The sequence below is a fragment of the Astyanax mexicanus genome, chromosome 17 (genome assembly GCF_023375975.1).
Source record: "Astyanax mexicanus isolate ESR-SI-001 chromosome 17, AstMex3_surface, whole genome shotgun sequence".
In the NCBI taxonomy this organism is placed as follows: domain Eukaryota; kingdom Metazoa; phylum Chordata; class Actinopteri; order Characiformes; family Acestrorhamphidae; genus Astyanax; species Astyanax mexicanus.
This window is the reverse complement of record NC_064424.1, coordinates 10,530,621-10,554,548: the sequence shown is the minus strand read 5'-3', so window position 1 is coordinate 10,554,548 and position 23,928 is coordinate 10,530,621. Positions and strand designations below refer to the sequence as shown.

The 23,928-nt window shown below is 36.2% G+C and overlaps 2 protein-coding genes across 5 annotated transcripts; one reads left to right on the top strand and one right to left on the bottom strand.

Moving 5' to 3' along the window:
* Positions 1-861: 861 nt before the first annotated feature.
* On the bottom strand, positions 862-3,314 carry si:dkey-22f5.9 (liver-expressed antimicrobial peptide 2-like). The gene is made up of 3 exons (XM_049466672.1): positions 3,203-3,314; positions 2,489-2,655; positions 862-2,357 (listed from the first exon to the last, which is right to left on the bottom strand). Exons 1-3 carry the CDS (start codon positions 3,266-3,268, stop codon positions 2,318-2,320), a joined length of 273 nt encoding a protein of 90 aa, XP_049322629.1. The 5' UTR covers positions 3,269-3,314; the 3' UTR covers positions 862-2,317.
* A 6,229-nt stretch (positions 3,315-9,543) lies between these two features.
* clcn5a (chloride channel, voltage-sensitive 5a) lies at positions 9,544-23,543 on the top strand. 4 transcript variants are annotated; one of them, XM_007254138.4, is made up of 12 exons: positions 9,544-9,646; positions 10,846-11,020; positions 12,835-12,977; positions 13,100-13,199; positions 13,292-13,602; positions 14,301-14,507; positions 15,140-15,220; positions 16,151-16,696; positions 17,851-18,037; positions 18,235-18,633; positions 19,654-19,870; positions 20,745-23,543. In XM_007254138.4, exons 2-12 carry the CDS (start codon positions 10,873-10,875, stop codon positions 20,833-20,835), a joined length of 2,430 nt encoding a protein of 809 aa, XP_007254200.3. In that variant the 5' UTR covers positions 9,544-9,646; positions 10,846-10,872; the 3' UTR covers positions 20,836-23,543. The 4 variants fall into 4 exon arrangements, with proteins under 4 accessions (XP_007254200.3, XP_007254199.3, XP_049322127.1 ...); XM_007254137.4 differs by lacking the exon at positions 9,544-9,646 and adding an exon at positions 9,658-9,749; XM_049466170.1 differs by lacking the exon at positions 9,544-9,646 and adding an exon at positions 9,850-9,874.
* Positions 23,544-23,928: the final 385 nt, after the last annotated feature.

Here is a 23,928-nt window from a genome sequence, read left to right as displayed (position 1 = left end):
GGTGGCAGCATCATGCTGTGGGGCTGCTTCTCAGCCAAGGGGCCTGGCCATCTTGTCCGCATCCACGGAAAGATGGATAGCACAGCCTACCTGGAGATTTTGGCCAAGAACTTCCGTTCCTCCATAAAGCATCTTAAGATGGGTCATCATTTCACCTTCCAACAAGACAACGACCCCAAGCACACAGCCAAGAATACCAAGGCCTGGTTGAAGAGGGGAAAGATCAAGGTGTTGCAAGTGGCCTAGTCAGTCTCCTGACCTGAACCCAATTGAAAACTTGTGGAAAGAGCTTAAGATTAAAGTCCACATGAGACACCCAAAGAACCTAGACAACTTGGAGAAGATCTGCATGGAGGAGTGGTCCAAGATTACTCCAGAGACCTGTGCCAGCCTGATCAGGTCTTATAAAAAACGATTAATAGCTATAATTGCAAACAAGGGTTTTTCCACAACATATTAAACCTAGGGGTTGAATAATAATTGACCCAAATGTTTATGTTTAAAATTCATTATAGTTTAACTGAGCAACTTATATTTTTTTGTTTGTAATATTTAGGCATCTGTCAATAAATTCTGCTCTTGTTCAAAGTTTAAAGGTTCTAACTTATTTGCAACTTGTTAAATTTGCACAATGTGCAGGGGGTTGAATACTACTTGGAGGCACTGTATGTATATATATATATATATATATATATATATATATATATATATATATATATATATATATATATATATATATATATATATATATATATTTTAGATTAAATCACCCAGCACTACTCGAGACAATACTGCAGACTCTAGTAACGCATTACACTACTAAGTCACAAAAACATATCTAGGCAAAAACAAGACACAATGTTAAAAATCATGTTTTCTTTTATTTGACAGATTTCAACTTTGCACACTGTAAATGACATACATACACACAGAGAGCCATTAACAGCACAATGGCCTTTTTCTCTTTTTTACAGTACAATTTTGTGCAAGTAGGCTACTACACGAGGTGTTTAATCTGCACCAACTGAAGATGATGTAAATATAGTCTTCTTAATAAAACAGAATCATTAGAGGTATGAATGGCATTGTATAGATTATACCTATAAAAGGTATAAAGGTATAAAGGTATTTCTGGTACAGTACTTAGAACATGACAATTTTATATAAAAACATAATACTTCAGTTGAGTCACTAAGTATTCTTCATTTAGATGCTGTCAAATTAAAGTGAACTTTAATTAAATTATGTGCAGCTGCAAAACTAATGAACTAATATGCAAAAAGAAAGATTAATGCTTCCACTTTGCTGTTATATTTAACCCTGGTTTACTTTTTATACCACTAAATTATACATTTAATAGTGATGTAATAATATGTGGTTCTTAACCATCACAATTAAGACATCACAGTTCATGGTGCACAATATTAAAGGAAATATGGTCATTTCACAAGCACCGCCCCTGTCCTTTTCTCTTTGGCCTCATGTAAAAAGCGTGACTCTCAAGCTCATTTCACATGTGCACTATAACCCAGAACATTTCTGGACATTTCCAGTCCCCTAGTTTAGGAAATGTCTAATATTTGTGGTCCTTTTTTATTTATTTTTTAGTATCTGAATATTAACAAGTGTTTCAGTGACTTTCAAAATGTTTCTATCTAATTACAACTCATCAAACAGTAGATTGGATAAGGACAGTGTGTCCTTCTTATAGGTGGAACAAACTGTAGTTTATATCACTGCCTGTTTGTATTTTAGTGGTATTATTTTTGGCTTGTTTGCCTTGTAAAGAACCATGAGGTCCAAAGTGAAACTGAATGGCTTTTGTGCAATGACACACCCCTAAATTATGTTATATATTTTATAACTGACAATACCAAATTATGTAATTACTGTTAAATAAAATGCAAAACACAGTTGTTGTGAGAATAAAAAAAACATGAAACAAACAAACATTAAGTGGTAAATGATTAACGCAATGATATTTAACAAATAAGTAAAAAGTAACATCAGTACTTGTAAGAAACATCAGTAATTGCTATGTTTTACAGTGGATACCATATATTACAGTATAAATAAAAAATAAAGTTCTCTTTCTGAAAAGTTGTACGTCACAGCAATCCTTAGAAATGTCCATTCATTTCTTGTTTAAAATAAATAAATCTCAAAATTTTCACCAAAAAATATAGTAAATTAGAAATAACAGATTTAACAATTAATATGTTTCTTGATATATTTACCTCCACACAAGAATTTTGTGGATCTGTGGTCGTCTCTATATGCTATTAGCTGTTGTGTTGGGTTGTGTAGCTCCAGATCATCAGGAATGGACAGGCTGGTTGAAAGAGCAAAATCCTCTCCTACAAACAGTAAATTATATCATATTTTTGAATAATGTTTCAATATTGATGATAGAAATATTCTTTACATATATGGAGTAAAACCATACATTTTTACTGTTAGTAGTATTATATATATATGTGTTATTTACCTGCAGAGGCCTGTAGAGCACTCTATATGGTCATGGCAATAAGCTCCGGGTGGTTTACTTGCAAAGATTCTCCACACAGGTGACATGCGAGCTTTGCGATTCAGTAGGACGTCTGACTGCTGGAGATTCAATGTGGCTTCAGGAGCTACTGCTGGTGCACTTGATCCCTAAAATACACAGATTTGCACAGTTTTTTTTTTTCAAAATCCCAAAAGTTGTGAATAATCTTGTATGCCACTGATATTTAAAATGTGCTTCACTCATTCTGTTCTGGTGTTTCAAAGCAGAATAATAGATGTTTATATCATGAGAAAAGATTTTGATTGACATTGAGATTAATTACTGGTTAATTCCTATTTAACAGACCTAGTCTCAAAAAACGAAAGACCTGCACTTCAGACATCTAAAATATATTGGCTTTTGGACTGCTTTGGATTTACTGATACATTTTTTTTTTTAATTGCGTTATATGTAACAAACTCTTATACATCTGAAAAATGCTTTGCTAAACTTTCTAGCAAACAATAACATTTTTTGGTATTAAAATAAATTATAATTAAAGCCTAAATCATTGTCTATTCAATCAAACCTTTCAATAGATGCCATTCTACATAGCAAAATACATATTTATTGAGATTACACTCCATACTAATATACTACAATGACTCTCCTGGTTTAAAAATATCAGAATGCAGCGAACAACTGAGGCTTTACCTGATGCACCGTGAAAAGAAGAGCCAAAAGGCACAGTCCCAGTACTGCCCGGCTATAAAGTGTCATGTTGGTTGCTGTTGATGCTGGTTGACAGTCGAACAGATCAGCTGTGGCTCTGCCTGCTTTTATAAACCCACAGTCCAACCTTCCCTCCCTTCGCTCCCTTTTTCCAGCCTCTTTCACCCTCCGTACTGTCCTGACCCCAGTGAAATCACACGTTGGTCAAATATTTGATGGTGCAGATAAGCTCCAAATAGCAGCCAATGATTTCTAGTTATCTGGCTTTTGGGACACAGGCCTACTGCGAAACCGTACAGCATCTGCTCATGCGTGCAGAAATGCAGTCTCAGATATTTATGACAACAGAAAAATGAAAAAAGTGGCCAGCATTTTTAGTCTGTGTTTTCACAGACTACACTACAAAAAGGTGATGCTGGTGTAGCGTAGTGGATAACAGCACTGGCTTCACCGTGGCAGAATAGGGTTTATTTCAGCATACCTTCCGGGAAAACACACAACACTCCACTGCAAGGAGTTCTTAGACAAGATATCTCAAACTGCATTCACCTACATAAGTACTGTGATTAAAGTGTAAATGCTCTATAATTGGGGGTGTGTCAATCTGATACTGAATCACTAGATCCATTAATAAAAGAAGGAATGTATAGGCTGATATGATCTACTGTAAATCAAACATTCTGTGTATATGCCTTGTCTAAATCTATTAATACATTTTTGATTAGTAGAACATTCTCATAACATTATAATCAAAGTTTGTAGATTGCTTAATCTGAGTTTTCTGGATGTTCTTAGAAAATTTGTATTAAGCCTTTATTAAACGCACGTCACTTCTGTCAATATTTAAATTCTTAGTTTTGGGAATATTACTTTCAACATTTCTATAATGTTAGTATTCGACTAACTGGGAATGTTATGTGAGAAATGTCCAAATAACATTGTCTGTCTGTTTGTCTGTCTGTCTATCTAGCTATATATCTATAATGTAATTGTTCAACTCAATATAACAGTATTCTAGACTTCATTAAAAAAGTCTGAATATGTGTTTTACAGTTTGAAAATGATTTTATTTATACGGCTATGATAAGCATTTTTATTCTGAATGAACTACTAGTGAGGATTTTAAAAGGGATATTTTTTGTTAAATGTTGTTCTTTATTTAATGAATATTAAGCATAAAATGATAACCACAGAAAATGATGTTGACACATTTTCCTGTATTTAAAAAAACCCAGAAATGTTAACTGAAAAAGACTAACAATATAAACTAAAGGTTAGGTGCTCATAAGTCTCTATTACAAACACATTTTGAGAGAACTGCCACCCAGGAAAGGTGTATTATTATACATTAAACAAAACATTTCTCATTCTTCTACTATATGTTATTTGTCCTGCAGAATGAGACTGACTGATCCACAGTTATGCAAAAAGTACTCTCTGATGATTTGTTGAGCAAGAAACCAACGTCAAAATAAGAAATTAAAATCTCAGTCCAACTGAAGATGGCATGATGGAGAGTCATGGGAGAATCTTGAGACACAAACGCTGGGTTTTGGCACCATCAGAAGAACATCAAATACTGGAATGTATTGAACCACAGATTGTGCAAGTTTCTAAATTAGTCCATTATTGTTTTTGGCAGCACCACTGCTCTATGAATCACTCTAGCCAAACTCCACCAGGTTGTTCGTGTGGCCGTGATAGCAGTGATGTAAGATTATTGTTTATGTGATGATGACAGACTGTATATATAATTGCAGTTTTTTTAACTGTATTTTCTAGAAAATGCTTAAAATATACAATGTCTAGATTCACATCAGAAAATCTACATCTATAAAATAATTTATGACATATAGAAGTTTGACTCAACAGCATCCTGACATGTATTAGTTTCTTGGTACAGATTGTTTTATAGGACAGCATATTGTTCTTGTTTTTGTTTATTGTAGGGAACATTTTGTACATTTCTCTATTTTCTCTCACTGTTTTTATGTCTAATGATTTGTGTCTTTACATACATAAATCATCATTATTTTTATAATTCCTTTCTAAGTGTGACTATTTGTATGTGCAAAGTCAAAGGTAACAAAGGTCTTGTCAAAGCGTTCCCTGTGTCAGAACATGCTGTTCTTTCTGCCTTCTATACCCTCCCGCTGTCATCTAAGCATCCGTGATTTCATTCCCGAAAACAAGATTTTTATTTAGTGTTTGATCCTCTGTGTTTGTTGTATTGATGTGATTACTATCATTCACAGACTTTGCCAAATGTAAATGTCTTGCTGAGTTAAAACTATACAATAGATTTTCAGTTACTCTCCATCATGCACGCTCTGCATGGAAGGAGCAGCATGTCACCAGGTTCACTCAGACAGAGGTCTGGAACTGAGATGAAGCTGCTCAACTGGTTGGCCAATTCTTTTAGCTCAGAACATTCTGCTCAGACTGCTGTTAAAGTGTCAAAAAACTGTCCTGTACACAGGCCGAGGCAACGACCCTGCATTTACATGCTTATATTCAGAATAGTGTGTATTAACATATATTAACACTGCTGTCACACTAAAAAACTCTTCTCCACCTCGTCTCTATTTTTACTGTTTTCAATTTGTTGCAATCTGGTTGTTGTTCTTTATAATTTCATGCTGTAAAATCTTTTTCACTGATTTCCAATGTAATTCCAATTTTTATATTCTTATGTAAATTTGCAATTTTAAAGATACAAAGTTTTTTTAAGAGTAAGTCTGATTTTGAATGTAAAAGTATGCAATGTATTTATATAATGGAACAAGAAACAACATTTAGGATCTAATCAAAATACAGTATTGGCTTTTGTTTTTTATTCTGTTTTTAGTCTCTTACATCATTAATTTACATCTTTTTCACATTTTTTCATAAACAAACAAAATGTCTCAATTAATGTATTTCAGGTGCACATAAATATTTCAATACTGAATTAGGATAAACTCAGTTATTGTACCCAAAAGACATTTAAGTGTATTTGGGATGTATGTACAGACTCTCAGTATCCTGCAGTTCACTAAAGCTCTGTAACTTTGGGGGGAATGTAGGTAAAAGTTCACATTGCCCAATCCTTCTTTTTACCAAGAGGGTCACAATTCTTTCAGACACACACATACACACACACACACACACACACACAAAGATTTGTGATGTATGTGAATAGTAAAAACTGTAATAATCACTCAAAAATCTGCATTAAAAATTATAATATATCATTCAAAATTATACTATACATATAAAAAAATGGTCTCTAAGGAAACTGCACATATTGCAATCAAATTTCACATTTCCAATTTTGCTGTTTTTTTGTCTTGAAATATTGTGAATCTAGAAGCTTTTCATTGTTAAGCATTGTGTCAAAATTGTGTGATAAATGAGCCAATACAAATGCTTTAAAATGACTTGAAATAAAAGCTTTTTAAATTGACTTCCATTGTAAGTTAAGCTTTTTTTAAAGATACAAAGTTTTTAAGTAAAAGCAATGTTCAATAGTATTACAGCTTAAATCACAAAAAGTGTGCAGAGGATAATAAATGTTAATAAAACCTTACTTACTTTGATCCTATTGTATTTGCACAAATGTAACTTAATCCCTTACTGTGCAAAACAGAAGCCTTGTGTAATCCATGTTCAGAGGCAGCACCAATGAAAGTTTTAAATGACTGATCTCAGCTTTAAGTTTGAGTTTCCTGTCAAATAAAAAAAATAATCTAATATTAATTTTTTTAATATTAGAAAAAATATTAATCTAATGAAGATCTAAAGTATTGATTTTTTTGTAGCATTCAGCACCCACACATACATTCAATGCAATATATGACATTTATCTCTCTAAATCAAGAGTGGTGTTTTCATATATGTTACCTTGGTGATATATTATTTTTACCTACATATGTAAGATACCCATAGTAAAAAAATTGTGCATATATGAATATATATATATTGAATGATATGATATGTAATATGTTAGATTAAGTGTATACTATAAAATAATATAAGTGTATTTCACATACATAACCATGCATATATTTAAAGGCCTGATACGATATATGAAAATATGAAAATGTTCCTATTTTAATGTTTATACTTTTTTTCATATAAAGTGTATGTATGTTTTGTCTTATATTGCCATACATGTAATATATGACAATATGATTCATGCACATATATTTTACGATTGCTTAATTGCAGGGCTGTATGACAATGCAAAATAATTTTGTGCCTATTGCTACATACCTGAGTGAACACTTGCTCTGAACTTTGCTGCTAGTGTTTTACAGCAGAAATGACCCTAAAGTAAAGTTTATGGATGTGCTAAAAGCTGTACGGCACATCAGCCTGCATGTAATACTGGCACTTACAATTATAACCCATAAAGCAAGTGTGAAGCTACTGCAGCTGCTGCCAAACACACAGTGAACAGAAGAAATGCAGCGTTCATTTATGAGCATAATAAGCAAAAAATACTGTAGCGTCATTGAAATAAAAATAGGCCTCTTGAAGATAATTACTACGAAACTGATAAGTAGCCTGGCAGCGCAGTAGAATTAATAACGATCTCTGTGTGAGTGCTTACAATTCAAAGTAGAATCTCCAGATAGGAACTTTGAGCCTTTAGGCTTCTGTCAGGTTTCGTCACCTGTGCCTGTACCAGATTATAGCAGTGGTCAAGGCCTTAGCGGTCACACCACTGACCCTTGGCAGTACTTGTACAGGCCTGTGTGTATGCAACAAGGCACTTTTGTGTTACCTCAATGTTTATCCCCTAGTTTGCTTAAAAGGTACCTAAGGACCAATTTCCAACTATGTTCTGTCATTAGATGTGTTTATGTGTTTATGTTTGTGTGTGTGTTCACAGTGGTTGTGTGTGTGTACTTTGGTCTAAATGCATGAACCTGTCAGACTCCACCTGACCACAATGCTTCTGACAATGAACTCTTTCTGACCCATATGGCTGTTAAAAACCCCTTGTCAAGACAAAAAAACAGAAATAAATACAATAATTGCAGGTCCAGGACCAAGCATTTCTATCTGTTTATTCGTCATGAAATTCAAACACAATCTATGAAATAAAATTATTTTTTGTACCTTTTGTATTTAATAATAATTCACATAATGCTCTGTAATGTAAAGTAGATTCACATATAACTATCCACCTAGGTGTTCCACTTACAATATTTCCAGTTTGATGGCACCAAAAAATATGAGAAAATGCTCAATAAATAAATGTAAATATCTGTTTCCTGCCTTGAGATTTGTTCACCAATTTATTTTAAATATTTTATACGACTGTATGACAAACATGTCACATTATTTGTGTACTTAAACAGAGTAATAAACGGACTGTTAGAAATTATAAGGTTGAAATTGCTGTATTAAAAAGTAGATACAGATTATTTATATTCTGAACACACTGAAATTATATCTCACATTCTAAGTTAGCTGCTAATTAGTTGAAATCTGTGAAAGTGCACAGGATCACCACATTAAATACTGTCATATTTTATAATCTGTCACTATCCAAATGGGCCTGTTTACTGAATACATTGATCCCAAACATTTGAATATTTCTATATTAGTGGTGTTCTGTTGATTTGAGCTACACATCTGCATGCACGTACATATAACTTTAAATCTTAAAATCTTAAAAGTGTAAATCAGTTTAAAAAGTAGTTTTAATTAATTAAAAAAATATTTAAATCCTTTGAATACAAAATGAAATTATATTTAGATTGTCTTGTTGTTAAACTGAGGTAATGGTTTATCAAAATAAGAAAAATATATGGAAAATCTTTCTTTTGTACCTTCTGCATATTTTAGAGAGGTTCAAGATTATTTAAGAAATAATTTATTATGGTTCCCAACAGAGAAACAAATTTGGTTTTCATGGAAGGCATACAGATGTCACATAAAAAAAATAATTAACCAAACTTTTGTAAATCATTGATCAAAGTCTTTACAGTAAATAATAATGAATATAAGAAAATAAAATAAGCAAGTAAATGAATATATAAAGAACACATATGTTACATAAACATGATAAATATGAAGAAAATACAGCCTTCAGGTTAAAAGCTTATACCAGCTCCTCTGTGAACACTAGATGGGGACAGTGGTGCAGTATTATGTGTGAAACCCTGATTTAAACACTTAGGATTAGGATATTTATTTATCTAATAATACCCGTAACGTGTTTGAACACTCCAATAACTAATCAGACTTAGTCATACCATGTTTTTACAGAGTTATAACAAGAAATAAACATTTAAAAAATAATAAATGTCTGTTTATGAGAAAGATTACCGAGCTGATACTGTGGGCTGTCGGCGCTCGTCTGTTCATGTCTGTGAGGAGATGTGGTGGAACTGGTAAACTGGCTGCTGATGCAAAACAAAAGTAGCTATAAAGGTAATTTTTAACCAGATTAATGACAATAGTAAATGCTTAGCTAAGGCAGTGTGTGCCGCAGTATCTAGTGAGTGAAAATGTCCGGGAAACGCTGAGCTAAATGGTATGAGTGACTAATTCTGGTTGTTTTCTGGAAATGCTGGCTAACGGTAGCTTTTTAGCTAGCCTGTTTATGTTAGCTTAGTTGGCTGGCTTACGTTAGCTACCTGAGCTTAAAGAGTGCTGTTGGTGCGTATTTATTTATTTGATAGCTAATTAGCTAGTTAGATCGCTAGCCTAGCTGGTCGTGTGATTTATATTTAGACCGTGTTGCCGCTACGCTTTGGGTTGATTTGCCAGCTTTAACGTAGGACATGTCGCGTTAGCTTAGCTTAGCTAGGTTAGTTTGCTGGCTTACTAGTCAGCTGGTTTGGTAACCTAGGTAACGTAGCTAACTAGCTAACGATACGTTAGCTAACACAATCTGACAGGGGACAAGTTTGACAGCTCTTATTTTGTTAGTTAGTTGATTGTTAATTTAGCAAATATTAAGCGTAAAAAAGCCACCATATCTAGCCCTGTAAACCTAGGTAACGTTAACCAGCTTGGCTAGCTAAGCTAACTGGGGACAAGTTAGACAGCGCTAATTAGCTAATTGTTAATTTTAACCTACGTTTTAGCTTAAATAAGTTTGCTAACAAGCTTAGTATCTGTCCAGTCTGACTAGCCTGTTTAAATGTAAGGACTGTAATTTATCTTATTATTTAGTTAGCAGTTACACTGACAGCTCTGCTTAGCTAGGTTTAGCCTCCATAGCTAGCTATGTAACCTAGGTAACAAGCTAGGATAGCTAACTAACTGGGGACACGTTAGACAGCGCTTACTAGCTAGTTGTTCATTTTAATGTAAGTTAAATAAGTTTAACTAGCTTGTCATCTATCCTGAGTCCAGAATAATAACCTGTTATACTGTAAGGACCTGTAATTTATCTTATTTGCTTGTTAGCTAACTAGCTAACCCAGGTTATGTAAAATGTATTACTAGCTCAAGCTAGCCACTAATAGCTAAACCTGTCTTGTGTTGTTTTGTTGACTGTAGCTAGTTTACTGTTAAAATCCTCATATAAGCGCCTTAGTTCAGTTCAGTTTCTGATATCTCACTGTAATTTTAACACCAGCTACGTTTACACATAATATTCCTCTACATTTTTTAAACACTAGACCAAAGGGCTGTGCTATGTTGAAGTGATGATGGAGAACACGGGCTACTGCAGCGAGAGCTTCACCAGCCTGCAGAGTGCCGCCAGCGATGAGGACATGGTGGAAATCGCTGGAGCCACTCTGGATTTTTCCAGCACTGAAGATGTGCCTCCTTTGGACCGTGACTTTGGATCGGGTAAATAACGGGCGAAATCGCAAGATAATTGAAAATTTAATTAGAGATCATTATGTGAACGTCCACCGAAACACCTTCAATTACAACACGCAACACATTATATTCCAAATCGCATTAATACACAAAATAGCCCATGGTGACTTAACCTAGCTATGTGTCAGACCCTGTAAAATTGTGTAAAGTTCCTTACAGCACTTTCTCAGCCATTTTAACTAATGAAGTTTATAAGGGATATGTAACTTTACTCAACATTCTGAGAGCATTACTATGGACAACGTGTGAATGTGTGTTTGTTTGTTTATTTATTTATTTATTCATTTTTAGAATCAACAGCATTAACTGATTTGGCCGATATTTAAAACCGATACTGGAAATAGACTAAACTAAAAAAAGACTAAATTACAGTGGCTACGCTACTACAATAGACCAACATTGGCCACGCTACATATATTATATATATATTTTTTATATATTTTCATAAGAACCAGTGTACGAACAGTTATTTTTGGTTTGTTTAAAATATTGTTTCGTCAGAAAATACAAAAATATCGAGCTTGCTTTAACCTAATATTTGTGTTATATGCTTTTAAGAAAGTGGTCTCAGTTTAAAAAAACAAAAACAAAAAAAAAACTATTATTTAATGGCAGAAAATGTCTGTTGAACTGTATCTTCCTGTTCTTTAACTTACAAAAAGTTACTACTATTTTTTACAGACACTTTCTGGTGCCCCTGTTGCCAGATTTTTTATTGTTGTTGTTTTTTTGCAGTTACAGAGAGAGTTTTAGTCAGTCAAGGGGAATTGCTCTCATGTGGGGCACCTCAGCTTTATATATTTAGTGTAGGTCTTTAAAAAGATAAAAAAAAAAAAACAATGGTTAGTTTTCTAAGTTAAAAATGTAGAGACTATCTGCCCTGTTTTTTGCCAGTTCCAATTTTATTCTCAGCATTTCTTCTGAATTATTGTTATACAAGAACTTCCCATAGTGCTTTTACAATTCTCCTGGAAAGTGATATACGTTTAGGGGGCATATCAGTAATATAGAAGCTTTTTGTATTCAGTCTTGAGAAAGTAAATCCTGGTGTGAAATGGGTGAGGTCATTATTCAGGTATTTACCACCACACACACAGAGAACAGTGCTATAAGCCTTTTATCAGCGAGATCAAAGTCTCCTCTGGTTGTTTCAGTGTCCCGGTTTCATATTTTGACTTGGGGTTGTCTACATTGTTTGCCTACACTGCCTTCTTAGTATACCACTTCTGTTATGTCTTCTGGTAGGGCCAGAACAAGTAAGTACATGTTGCTTAAATCTCATGACACTGTTTTTACTGTAGATTCATCATCAGTACAGATTTTCAGTCAACAATAATATTTTTGGTTCTGAAATTCACAGATTTTCTAAGCATGTAATGGATGACAAACTTAATAATTAAATCAAGTATGTTTCTTTCACAAGGGAAATAATAGTTTTACCTGTAGTAAAACAGCAATATGTGTCAACGAATCGTTTTATTGCTGTCTTTTGTGTGCTCGGCACTCTTGTGTCATGGCTCATTTTCAAATCACTGAAGCTTAACACCACCTATTATGGATCTTCAAGGCAATGTGCAAGCAATAAAGTCATCTCAGACTTGCTGTTTGAGCACTTTACGAATATGTTTATTGTAGACAAGAAAAAATGACATTTTGCTTTTTGTATTATCCTAATCATGATATATGTCAGAAGTAGATCTGTTGGAAGCCACCCTTTGGGGCAATTTGACATTCCTCTAGGCTGATTGTGGTCTTAATAACATTCTGTTTTCAATGTACAGTTGGTCTTGAAAATGGAATAAATGGGGTCCCTAAACTGATGGACCTTTTGGATGAACCAGTGCCGGGTGTGGGCACCTATGAAGACTTTAACACCATCGACTGGGTTCGAGAAAAGTCCAAAGACCGCGACCGCCACAGAGAGGTTAGCTAGACATTATCATAATGCGTTTTGTGTCCAGCTGTTTGTGAATGCCCCTTGTAATAAATGTATTCAGCTATTTTACATTGCACCTACTTGGAGTTATGTACTTCTCTGTTCTGCAGATCACCAATAAGAGTAAAGAGTCAACGTGGCATTTGATGAAGAGCATTAATGATGCCTTCTCTGGTTGGCTCCTCATGCTCCTGGTTGGACTGATGTCAGGTTAGTCTTTCAGCTTTTTGAATTACAGTCAGATTTCACTTCACTTCATCATTGTCTCTAATGTTTTATTTATCTCCGGCTATATTTTGAAGGTGCCTTGGCTGGTGGGATTGATATCTCTGCTCACTGGATGACAGACCTGAAAGAAGGAGTGTGTCTCCGTGGCTTCTGGTTTAACCATGAACACTGCTGCTGGAGCTCCAACGAGAACACGTTCCAGGAGAGAGACAAGTGTCCTGACTGGAAGAGCTGGGCTGAACTCCTTATTGGCTACAATGACGGGCCTTTAGCCTACATCATGAACTATCTCCTGTATGTGTGCTGGGCCCTTCTCTTCTCCTTCTTAGCAGTGTCTCTAGTCAGAGCCTTCGCTCCCTACGCCTGTGGCTCTGGTATCCCTGAGGTAAGGCATTAAAACTATTTATATTTCGTAACAGTTTTTTCCTTAAGTCAAGCCCCCACACACATATTTTTTTGAGGATTTTTAGATATTTATTTCTTTTTTGCCAGCTGTTCTCACAAATGTTATTCTTACTCATTGTCCCCTCTAGAATTTTTAGCACATTCGAAACTTCAAAAGTGAGCAGAGAAGGTTATGAAGCATTTAGCTTGATATCACAACGAAAATCTTTCAATTAAAGATTAGTATTTGTTTATTTTTTGGGGGGAAACTCGTTTGCTAAAAATGATTGCTGCCCTTTTAGTATGAATAAATTGGTAAGCAGTTATTGTAAATCAGGTCTTAGGAGCTATTAATGGTGCTATACACAATATATATTGTCAGAACAGCCGTTGATCTTTGGACGCAACAGCAACACAATCTTTCTCTTTAGTGCTCACTCAAAAACTCTGCCCTACATTAATTTACAATGCTGCTGCTAAGTATCACAAACAACGTGGAACAAAATACTACTGCCCTATTTCTGTGTGAAATTTTGCCTGAAATATGTAGGGTTTCAGATTTTTTCTTACATGTTCAGTCCAATATTATGATTATAAAATTGTATTACTGCCATGTTTTTTTTTTTGCTCATAAAGAAGTCATTAGTTGTAGAGAAATGTTTTATGCAGCGATGCTCAGCTTATTTTTCATTTCCTCAGATTAAAACCATTCTTAGTGGGTTCATCATCCGTGGTTACCTGGGAAAATGGACCCTGATGATAAAAACTATCACTCTGGTGCTGGCTGTGTCGTCTGGCCTCAGTTTGGGCAAAGAGGGTCCTCTGGTCCATGTAGCCTGCTGCTGCGGAAACATTCTCTGCCACCTTTTCACCAAATATCGAAAGAACGAGGCAAAAAGAAGAGAGGTGAGTGAGAGAAGAATTTTAGGAAAGAGCATTTAAAATGGTGTAAAGCGATATTCTGGGTTAGTGCTGCTGCTGCTGTTGTTTGGCAGTAAGAGACATGAAAATTTGTGGATGTGGGGGGGTACTGGGAGGGTTTGTGGAAAAAGTAATAACACAGTAAAATCTTCCATTTCTCACCCTGAAAACACAATGACACTAAAATAGCCTGTTTGCCACATACTACTTAGAATGGTCTGATAACCTGTCTTTGTGGTAATATATTTTTCTCAAACACATTCCAGATATTTTTCTGCTTTCGCTGTGACCATAGAATCGCAAGGAATACAATGGACATTGTCAGATATACTGTTAAATTTTTGTTCTGTAATGAGAAATTAAGTTTGAAGTGGGATTAAGGTATAGCAGTATTTTTTCAATGATAGAGCTTCACTGTTACTTTAGCAGGGTCTTTTCTACTCTATTATTATCAACCAAAGCAGTTTCATTATAGTTTCAGTGAAGATTTTGTTGTGTTCCTAGTGCTAGTAAAATCATGTTTCTTATAGTATTTGCTTGTGTTATTTATATGAGTTATAGAGACATTATTTAACCTTGACACTCTACTAAATCTCCTCTATTTGTACATTCATCAGGTGCTTTCTGCCGCAGCTGCAGTTGGTGTTTCTGTGGCTTTCGGTGCTCCTATTGGAGGAGTCCTCTTCAGCCTGGAGGAGGTAAATAATCTCCTTTCTGTGCTTTGGTGCAACTGCTATTATTGCCTTTTAATAGAACACCTTTCCTGCCACTGTTGAAAACATAAGCCTAAATAGTGCTCTGAGATAATTTTTAGTCTAATCAGTTTGCCAACTTAATTGCATATTTTTGTCTTTGAATCAAGATAACTTTTAAATATTTTGTTATTCTTTGTTGAGAAGCAGATTACTGGAATAAATAAGGGTAACAGCTATAATGATCCAATAGCCTGCTCAATCTCTATAACCTAGGTCTCTGTGTATTCAATCCTGCAAGTAATGCATGTATTTGTCCCTATAGGCATGGACACCATTGATTAAATATGGAAATTGATGTATGTTATTAGGGTTTCCATTTTTAGGTGCGTTTAAAAGCAGGCAGTATAAGATTGATGGCAGCATCGACAGATACTGTATCATATTGCACATAAAAATAGGTATTTATCTGGTTAAAATGGCACATGTTAAAAGGTGAATGGTTAGATAACTATATTGAGCAAATAAAGAGTCAGTTTATTAAGTTGATGCGTTGGAACTGGGACTAATGGCCAAGCATGAGGATGTAAATGACTTTGACAAGGACCAAATCATGATGGCTAATGGAATAAGCCAAAGCACCTCCTAAACAACAGATCTTAGGGAGTGTTGACGGCCAGTATTCAGCAATTAGTACCTACGAAAAGTGGTTCATAGACACGCAATACTCACTTAGGGAATTCAAGACTAGGTCACGTGGTTTGACAGAAGAGCTACAGTAGCAGAAGTTAATGCTGGCACAAAGGCAACCTACACAGTGTTAGTCAGGTAAGTTATATTGTTAGTGCAGGTTTGTGTGTATATTTATTTCTAGAAAATATGTACATATGTTTTGCAACTGTATTCTAACTTAAAATGTACATGTTCCTCCTTTAGGTGAGTTATTACTTCCCCTTGAAGACACTGTGGCGCTCTTTCTTTGCTGCTTTGGTGGCTGCCTTCACACTGCGCTCTATCAACCCGTTCGGGAACAGCCGACTTGTGCTGTTTTATGTGGAGTTCCACTCCCCCTGGCACCTTGTGGAGCTGGTGCCGTTTGTGTTTCTGGGCATCTTCGGAGGAATCTGGGGTGCTTTCTTTATCCGGGCCAACATTGCCTGGTGTCGAAGGCGCAAGACCACATGGTTAGGCCACTACCCAGTGCTAGAGGTGCTGGTGGTAACAGCGGTCACAGCAGTACTGGCGTTCCCCAACAGTTACACGCGCATGAGCACCAGCGAGTTGATTTCTGAGCTGTTTAATGACTGTGGACTGCTGGACTCATCCCAGCTGTGCAACTATGAAAACATTACCGACATCAAGCTCAGTGGCAACACGTTGCCTGACCGGCCTGCGGGCCACGATGTCTACACAGCCATGTGGCAGCTTTCACTGGCACTCATCTTTAAGATGCTCATCACTGTGGTGACGTTCGGTATGAAGGTAAGTTCAGCTACTTGTTGAGATACAAGAATATGTTGCATAAACTGCTGCTATAAAAGTGAGCACAGGAAATTTGAACATGAATTTCAATAATATTTGTTCACTGTTAAGTATTTTTACGTCTATATTGTTAAATACCATTTTGATTCTGTGGTCAGCTTAGACTCAGTCAAAACTTTTATTTGCATAATTCTTTTTTTTTTTACGTTTTTATGTTGCGTTTTTAAAAGCATTAGAGTGACTTTTTCTAAAATTGAGCCTCATCAGAGAAACATCAAAGCTGCAACTGAAACTTTGCAGTTGAACCTGGATTATGGAGGCATTTAGAGGCAAGTTTTCTCAGAACTGGGTAACAGCAGCTGTGTGCCTTCTAAAATAGATTTGGGTCATTGGTCGGTGGCAGATCATTGGGTTGATGTGTGTGGGTTCTTTTTTTTTTTTTTTTTTTTTTTGTTCAGTTGATCTGACTGACACTGGGGATTAAAAATATAAATATTGGTTGATGCATGAAAGCAACCAACATGGATGCATAAAAGTAATGACTTCAATACAGATTTTGTGATCTTACCATGAATTGGAACATATTTCCATTTAAAATATTGAGGAAGGACAGAATTCAGAGTGAATTTGTTAGGGCTTGGCAGTCCTTCATAATTATTGATATATTAAAAACTGTTTGCTAAAAAAGCAAACAGAAGATGATTATATTTTAAATAAAAAGGTAATTTAATTCATGCCTAAATACAAACCTTGAATTTAAAGGCCAATTTATACTTCTGCGTCAAACCTACGGTGTAGCCTGCCTGTCGCTGAATACCCTATACCTCTCTGGAAATGTAACTACACGTCTGGGAGTTGTTCTATATTTTGTTTCTAAATTCTAAAGACTGATAGACATTAGCTCAAGTTTTTCCTTCTGTTGTGAAGTTGCTAGATTTTGGAAATAATGATGATGTCCTTAATAGAATCAAAAACAGTTTGACGTGAATGGTGCAGAGCATAAAACCTGTTACAAAGAATCAGTGTTACTTGACTGCATCCTGTTACTGTTGTGGTATATTTGGCTGATGATTAAATGGCAGTACTATTCTTTATCTGATCTGACTGCTGCTGTGTTGTTTCTGTTTAGATTCTGATCTTTTTTTCTGATGCAGGTACCCTCAGGTCTGTTCATCCCCAGCATGGCAGTTGGAGCGATAGCAGGCAGGCTGCTGGGGGTGGGCATGGAGCAGTTGGCATATTACAACCATGACTGGGTGATCTTCAAGGGCTGGTGCTCACCTGGAGCAGACTGCATCACACCAGGACTGTATGCCATGGTGGGCGCCGCTGCCTGTTTGGGTAAGAGAGAATGACCCATAACTCTTGTGGCAGTTTTTATGCTTTAAACTTAAAGTTTAAAATGTTTTATTGCAGATTGAAAAGGAAATGGCAGTAGTCTTTTTAGACTTTTTAGTGGGGTATAACCATATGAATATGCTGTAGTTTTAGTTTTATGCTGCACCTTTTTTCAATCTCTCTCTTTTGTTTCTCTCCAGGTGGCGTGACCCGTATGACCGTCTCTCTGGTGGTCATCATGTTTGAGCTGACTGGAGGTTTAGAGTACATTGTGCCCCTCATGGCTGCTACCATGACTAGCAAGTGGGTGGCAGATGCGCTGGGTCGTGAAGGCATCTATGAGGCCCACATCAGACTGAATGGTTACCCTTTTCTAGAGCATAAAGAGGAGTTTAGCCACAAGACGCTGGCCATGGACATTATGCGGCCTCGCCGTAGCGACCCCCCGCTCTCTGTTATAACACAGGATGGCATGACTGTACAGGAGGTGGAGGAACTTATTGCTGACACAACTTACAGTGGCTTCCCTGTGGTGGTCTCTCATGAGTCACAGAGGCTGGTTGGCTTTGTGCTGCGCCGGGATGTGGTCATCTCTATCGGTGAGTAACTGAAAAATCAGCAGCAGCAGCTGCTGCATGAGTGTGAGAGTTTATGTGGAATGGCAAAGTTGGCATGTTGATCTTACTGTTCAGTGCCATTTAAATATATATGACAAAAAGAATCTCCTCTGAGCCTTAAAACGGAGAGTTGTCCTATTATTGGTGGTACTCCGGCCTTGGTATGACAAAAACAGCACACTGTACTGTCTATAACTGTCTAATGTTTCATCACCCAAGTCATATTTTTGTAAAATCTTGCAAAATTCCTCAGTTAACATGCTTCTGTTTCTCAGCTTGTGATAAAAACTCAGTGAGTGTCCTTTTTAAAATCCATTTAATGACTGTAGAGTGAGGGTGTGCCATTATGTATTGTATGTAATAATAATGTCAATGTTTTTTAATATTGTTATTGTAAAAATACCCTGAAATGAAATGATATTATTTTTAGGATCATATGGGCCATCAGGATAACAACTTTTTGCTTGTAGCAAAAGGAAAATTTACACTGTTCTCATATTCCATTTAATATTTCCTAGAGAGTATCATTTATTCTGCTTAAGTCTTGTATATATGGAGTGCATTATTAGTATCATGACATGTTGGATCACTGACTTCAGCTACAATCCGGTGAAAATCTCAATTAGGGGTGTGCCATATCATATCGTACACAATAATAACGGTAAATAAAATATAATATTCATCGTTTTGCAGTGGGGTATTCTTGAAATTATTTTTTAAATTTAACGTTCATCGCATAACCAAGAATATTGTTATCGCAAAAATTCCCTGAAATATCATGATATTATTTTAGGGCCATATTGCCCACCCCTACTGTAGAGAAAGCATAGGTGTCAGAAAATTAATTATTTCATAATACTGCTTTAAGTAAACAACCAAGAAGACAAGTTTGTATATTTGTTTTTTCTTATCCATAGTGTGTTGTGTTGTGGGCTACAGAAGGCTTTTTAACTGCTAATATTATTTTCCTGCACCTCATTATTTCTTATCTCCCTCCTTCAGACAATGCTCGCCTAAGGCAGGAAGGTATTGTCAGCACCTCTCGAGTTTTCTTCACGGAGTACACCCCCCCCCAGCCTCCCAACTTCCCCCCTTCCCTGAAGCTGCGTGGCATCATGGATCTCAGCCCATTCACCGTAACAGACCACACTGCCATGGACATTGTGGTGGACATCTTTCGCAAACTTGGACTGCGCCAGTGTCTCGTCACTCATAATGGGTAACAAATTTAGACTTTTAAAATATGGATTGTGATGCAAATCTTGCATTTCTTGCAATGCAAAAACAATAAAAGGTGCATAATAGCCGATTGAGCAAGACCATGGCAACTGCCTAATTTACCTTAGCTGTCACCTTGCCATATTTTTCCTCTTCCACTTGTCAATACCATAGCAACCACATGGAATACCATTATAGCAACACCATATTCACCACTTGGGAACACCACAGCAACCAACTTGGATACCTTAGCAACTTCACAGAACCACCTTGAATACCACAGCGACCACAAAAAAAAAAACACTATATAGTGACCACATAGTAGAATCCAGTAATCAACACCATAGCAACCATTTAGCCACCACCTAGCAACATTATTGCCCCACTTCAGATACCATAGCAACCATATACCTAGCAACCATATAGAAACCACATGCCAACATGTAACTAACCACCTACTAACCACTAAGCAACATCAAAGTGACCACCTAGGAAACCATAGTAACCGCTTAGCCACTACCTACCTGCACCATAGCAACCATATAAAAATATGAATCAACACCATAGCAACCAGCTGGCAACACCATGGAACCCACCTGAAATACCATAACTACATAGCAATTGCATGGATGTGGAATCCATGTTTAAACATTTTGTATTTCTTTCACAAAATTAACATTTCAAATTTAAATTGATGTTGAAATTAATATCGTGACACTATCAAATCATGAACCCAGATTAGGAAATCGACTCAAATTTAATGTTTATGTTTATGCAGTCCTAAAAAAAAGAAAGGAAATGTCAAATATGATTCAGAATGTATGTTTAGTGAAATGCTGTTCAGTTTTTAAAATCCGCTCTTCCTCCTCTCACAGGCGCTTACTGGGCATCATCACCAAGAAGGACATTTTAAAGCACATGGCCCAAATAGCCAACCGTGACCCAGACTCCATCATGTTCAACTGAATCTCCAAGTTGGCCTTTGTGATCTCACCCATCCCGCAGTGTGTAGCCACCTGTTGGGCAGGGTAACCCCCTGCCTGAGCAATCATTTGCACTACAGCACAGTATGGTTTGTGCTGGATGAGAGTCCACTCACACTGTGATGGCCGTTTTGTAGGGCCTCTCCGCTGCAGGCACCCTGCCGAGATGGACGACTTGCAGCAAAACACCCTATGCACCTCAACATCGAGCTTAATCACCAAGCTTGGCCAAATTAAGATGCCAAGTTACTACATTTTTTCTTGTTCTCATTTTCCAAGCAGCCAATCTATCATAACATATCAAGACTATCACTACACTTTGAAGAAAATTCAGAGCATATGCACACACTAGAATCTCAACTGTGTTCACTTTTTACCTTTACCTTTAGCTAAAATGTGTTGAAATTCCTGCAAAATGATGAAAATCAACTCCATGGCCTCCACTGACTCTCCTAACATCTAAAAATCCCATGTTCTTTCATTGGCAGAGGAGTGCTGTATTCATCTTGTATTAAAAACTGTTTAATTTAAATGTGTGCAAGCAGGAAATGACTGATTTTAGCTTTGCATTTTGCAAGGTTTCAGTCATTAGTTGTGCTAATAGCACTACAGGGAGTGAGGAGTAAGTAGCAGGTCTTCTCAGGAGTGGCGGTACGTTCTCATATTGATATGTTTCCTGTTTTTTTCCCCCCATGTTTCTGGCCGCGTTTGACATTGAATTGCTAGGACTGATCAGTTCTCATTTTAGGAAATTTTCATTCACATTCTTTAAGAATATGTGGGGAGTTGCAGAGCACTTTTTTTCTTCTTGGAGCCTTTTTACATCTGGCATTAACATGCATTATGCTTCTTTTTATCTGGATATACTTTGATCAGACTTTGATTCAGAACAGTTGTCACTATGGTGCATACAGATTATCCCAGTCTAGGAGCATGTGAACAGTTTTAGTTTGGTCCGAGACAAAATAGCAAGTATGAACCATGGTCTGGATCAGAGGACCAACATTTGGTCTGTTTAAAAGAGGTGGTCTTGATCTGGATCAACTGAACTATAGTCTGGTTCATTTGGAGTGTAAACGAATTTTTGGATGGTTCAGACTTTCATACCATTTACTGGAAATTAAGGCAGGCTATCTTCACCCATTAAACAACACACGAAAAAAGAACCAGTAATGTGCCAAAATCTGACTCCCATTTGCGTTGACTTGCGTCACACAGCAGTATATGCTCAAATGCTAATGCATGTTATTCATGCATCTACTGTAACTAGATTTACCTTTATTTATGAACAAAAATAAGAGAAATATGCACGCAAAGGGGAGTTCTTTGCAGGGAGGCAGAATTTGCCTCAACACCTGGCAACATTTTACAAACCAATCAGTGTCAGGTATAGAGAGATGCAGCCCACAACTACTGTATGTGATAACGTAAAGAACTATTTAGAACCACAAGGACGTTCCCTTCCTGTAATACTGCTTTCATCTAATGCAAAACATGAGGATGCCAGTATGGAAATGTACAGCATGAGGGAGATGAGAGAAAAAATCGAAAAATAACTACACTAATAATTTTCTACTGTTGTATTTTGAATTATTGCATTTTCACTGACTCTAATCACAAAAAAAACTATTATGGACAAGATCCAGTTCTGACCACCTCTGAATGTAGAATGGAGTAATCCGATCATAATCTGATCACAGTGCTTCCTGGGAATCTTTACATCTGGCTTTTAAGTGGTCAAGAAAAATCTGAACATCATCCAATAACCAAAAAGGTATGTTAATGCCAGGTCCAGATAAGCTCTAAGAGTTACAGTTTTGAGGTTTGCACACACATTTAGGAATGAACTATTTTTCTGGTTTTATTTCCATTTTAGTCATAGAGAATGAAATCTGCAGTGAAGCTGGGCATTCCACTCTTTGGTTTATATTGGCTGTTTTTGTGCTGAGTTGATTTGGCATGAAATCACTGCTGGGTATCACTAGTATATAGTATACCCAGCTGGTCCTGACCACTGTTGTCCTTGAATGATTTTATTGTCTTTTCCAGAAATCCTTCGTCTTGTTGCTTCAATGGTTGATTTCGAAAATATTATTTATGTTAAATCAGCACGTTCTAAGATTTTGTCTATGCAGAAAGCAGCTGTGTTCATTTGATGTGAACACATGTGAACACAGCCCACATGTGAACACAGCCCTGCTGCCTGCCTAGCACCTGAGAGCTCTTTTAGCCGCAGTGCTGCTGATTATTTCATATATTTCACTCATGGCTGGTTTAACGAGCCACCTGCAGCAAAATATGTTATATATTGTATTATTCTATATGCCTCATGATATGATGCATGCATGAATGAAACTCTCAGTGATGTATCACAATAACCATCTTTTAAATACAACCCTAAGTTCAGCATTTTCAAGTTATTATGTAAAAACCTTATGTAAACAGTATATCATTTTAAATATTGCTGAAAATTCTTTATTACTCCTACAGGGGGCATGTTCACAGGTTTGTTTCTTAAGCTTCTCCACATAAAAATATGGATTGTAAAACAGGTGCTACAGGCCATAAGATGATTATCACCATCAGGTGATATACCTACCCATACAAGAAGCTCTCTCATTGTTTACATCCTCCAAAGACACATTTATATTTATTACTTTTAGCTCTTAATCATCTCATCATATACACCTTAGGATTCAATACTGGAGAATCAAATCAAACCAGGTAGCACATCATCTAACTTTATCATTAGCTTCTTTTCTTCCTGAATGAGAAGAGCTCTTTATCAGGGCGCTTATTTTTTTCCCAGTTGAAGTTAATCAGTCATTACCTCAATACTAACTCATATCCATTATATAAGAGGAGTAAAAGATCACTTCTCTCAGAGTATTACCTTTATTAAAACATTGTGTACATGTCAGGTCTTAAACAATGTAATAATGTCTTTTAATCAGTTGTTTGTACTCATTTTAATTGTCTAATCAATGCTTTTTGATCGTGTCATTATCACAGTAATTTATTCATTAATACCCATACAACAAGCTGAGATATGATGTGTTCTGATTTTTTTCATTAT

Excerpts from the sequence above, each read along its gene's own strand:
- clcn5a (XM_007254137.4), top strand. Across the intron at positions 15,221-16,150 it reads TCCTCTTCAGCCTGGAGGAG|GTGAGTTATTACTTCCCCTT; the intron begins GTAAATAATCTC and ends TTCCTCCTTTAG. Across the intron at positions 16,697-17,850 it reads TGGTGACGTTCGGTATGAAG|GTACCCTCAGGTCTGTTCAT; the intron begins GTAAGTTCAGCT and ends TTTCTGATGCAG.
- si:dkey-22f5.9 (XM_049466672.1), bottom strand. The coding sequence starts at position 3,268 with ATGACACTTTATAGCCGGGCAGTACTGGGACTGTGCCTTTTGGCTCTT. Across the intron at positions 2,656-3,202 it reads TTCTTTTCACGGTGCATCAG|GGATCAAGTGCACCAGCAGT; the intron begins GTAAAGCCTCAG and ends TGTGTATTTTAG. Across the intron at positions 2,358-2,488 it reads TGCTCTACAGGCCTCTGCAG|GAGAGGATTTTGCTCTTTCA; the intron begins GTAAATAACACA and ends TACTGTTTGTAG.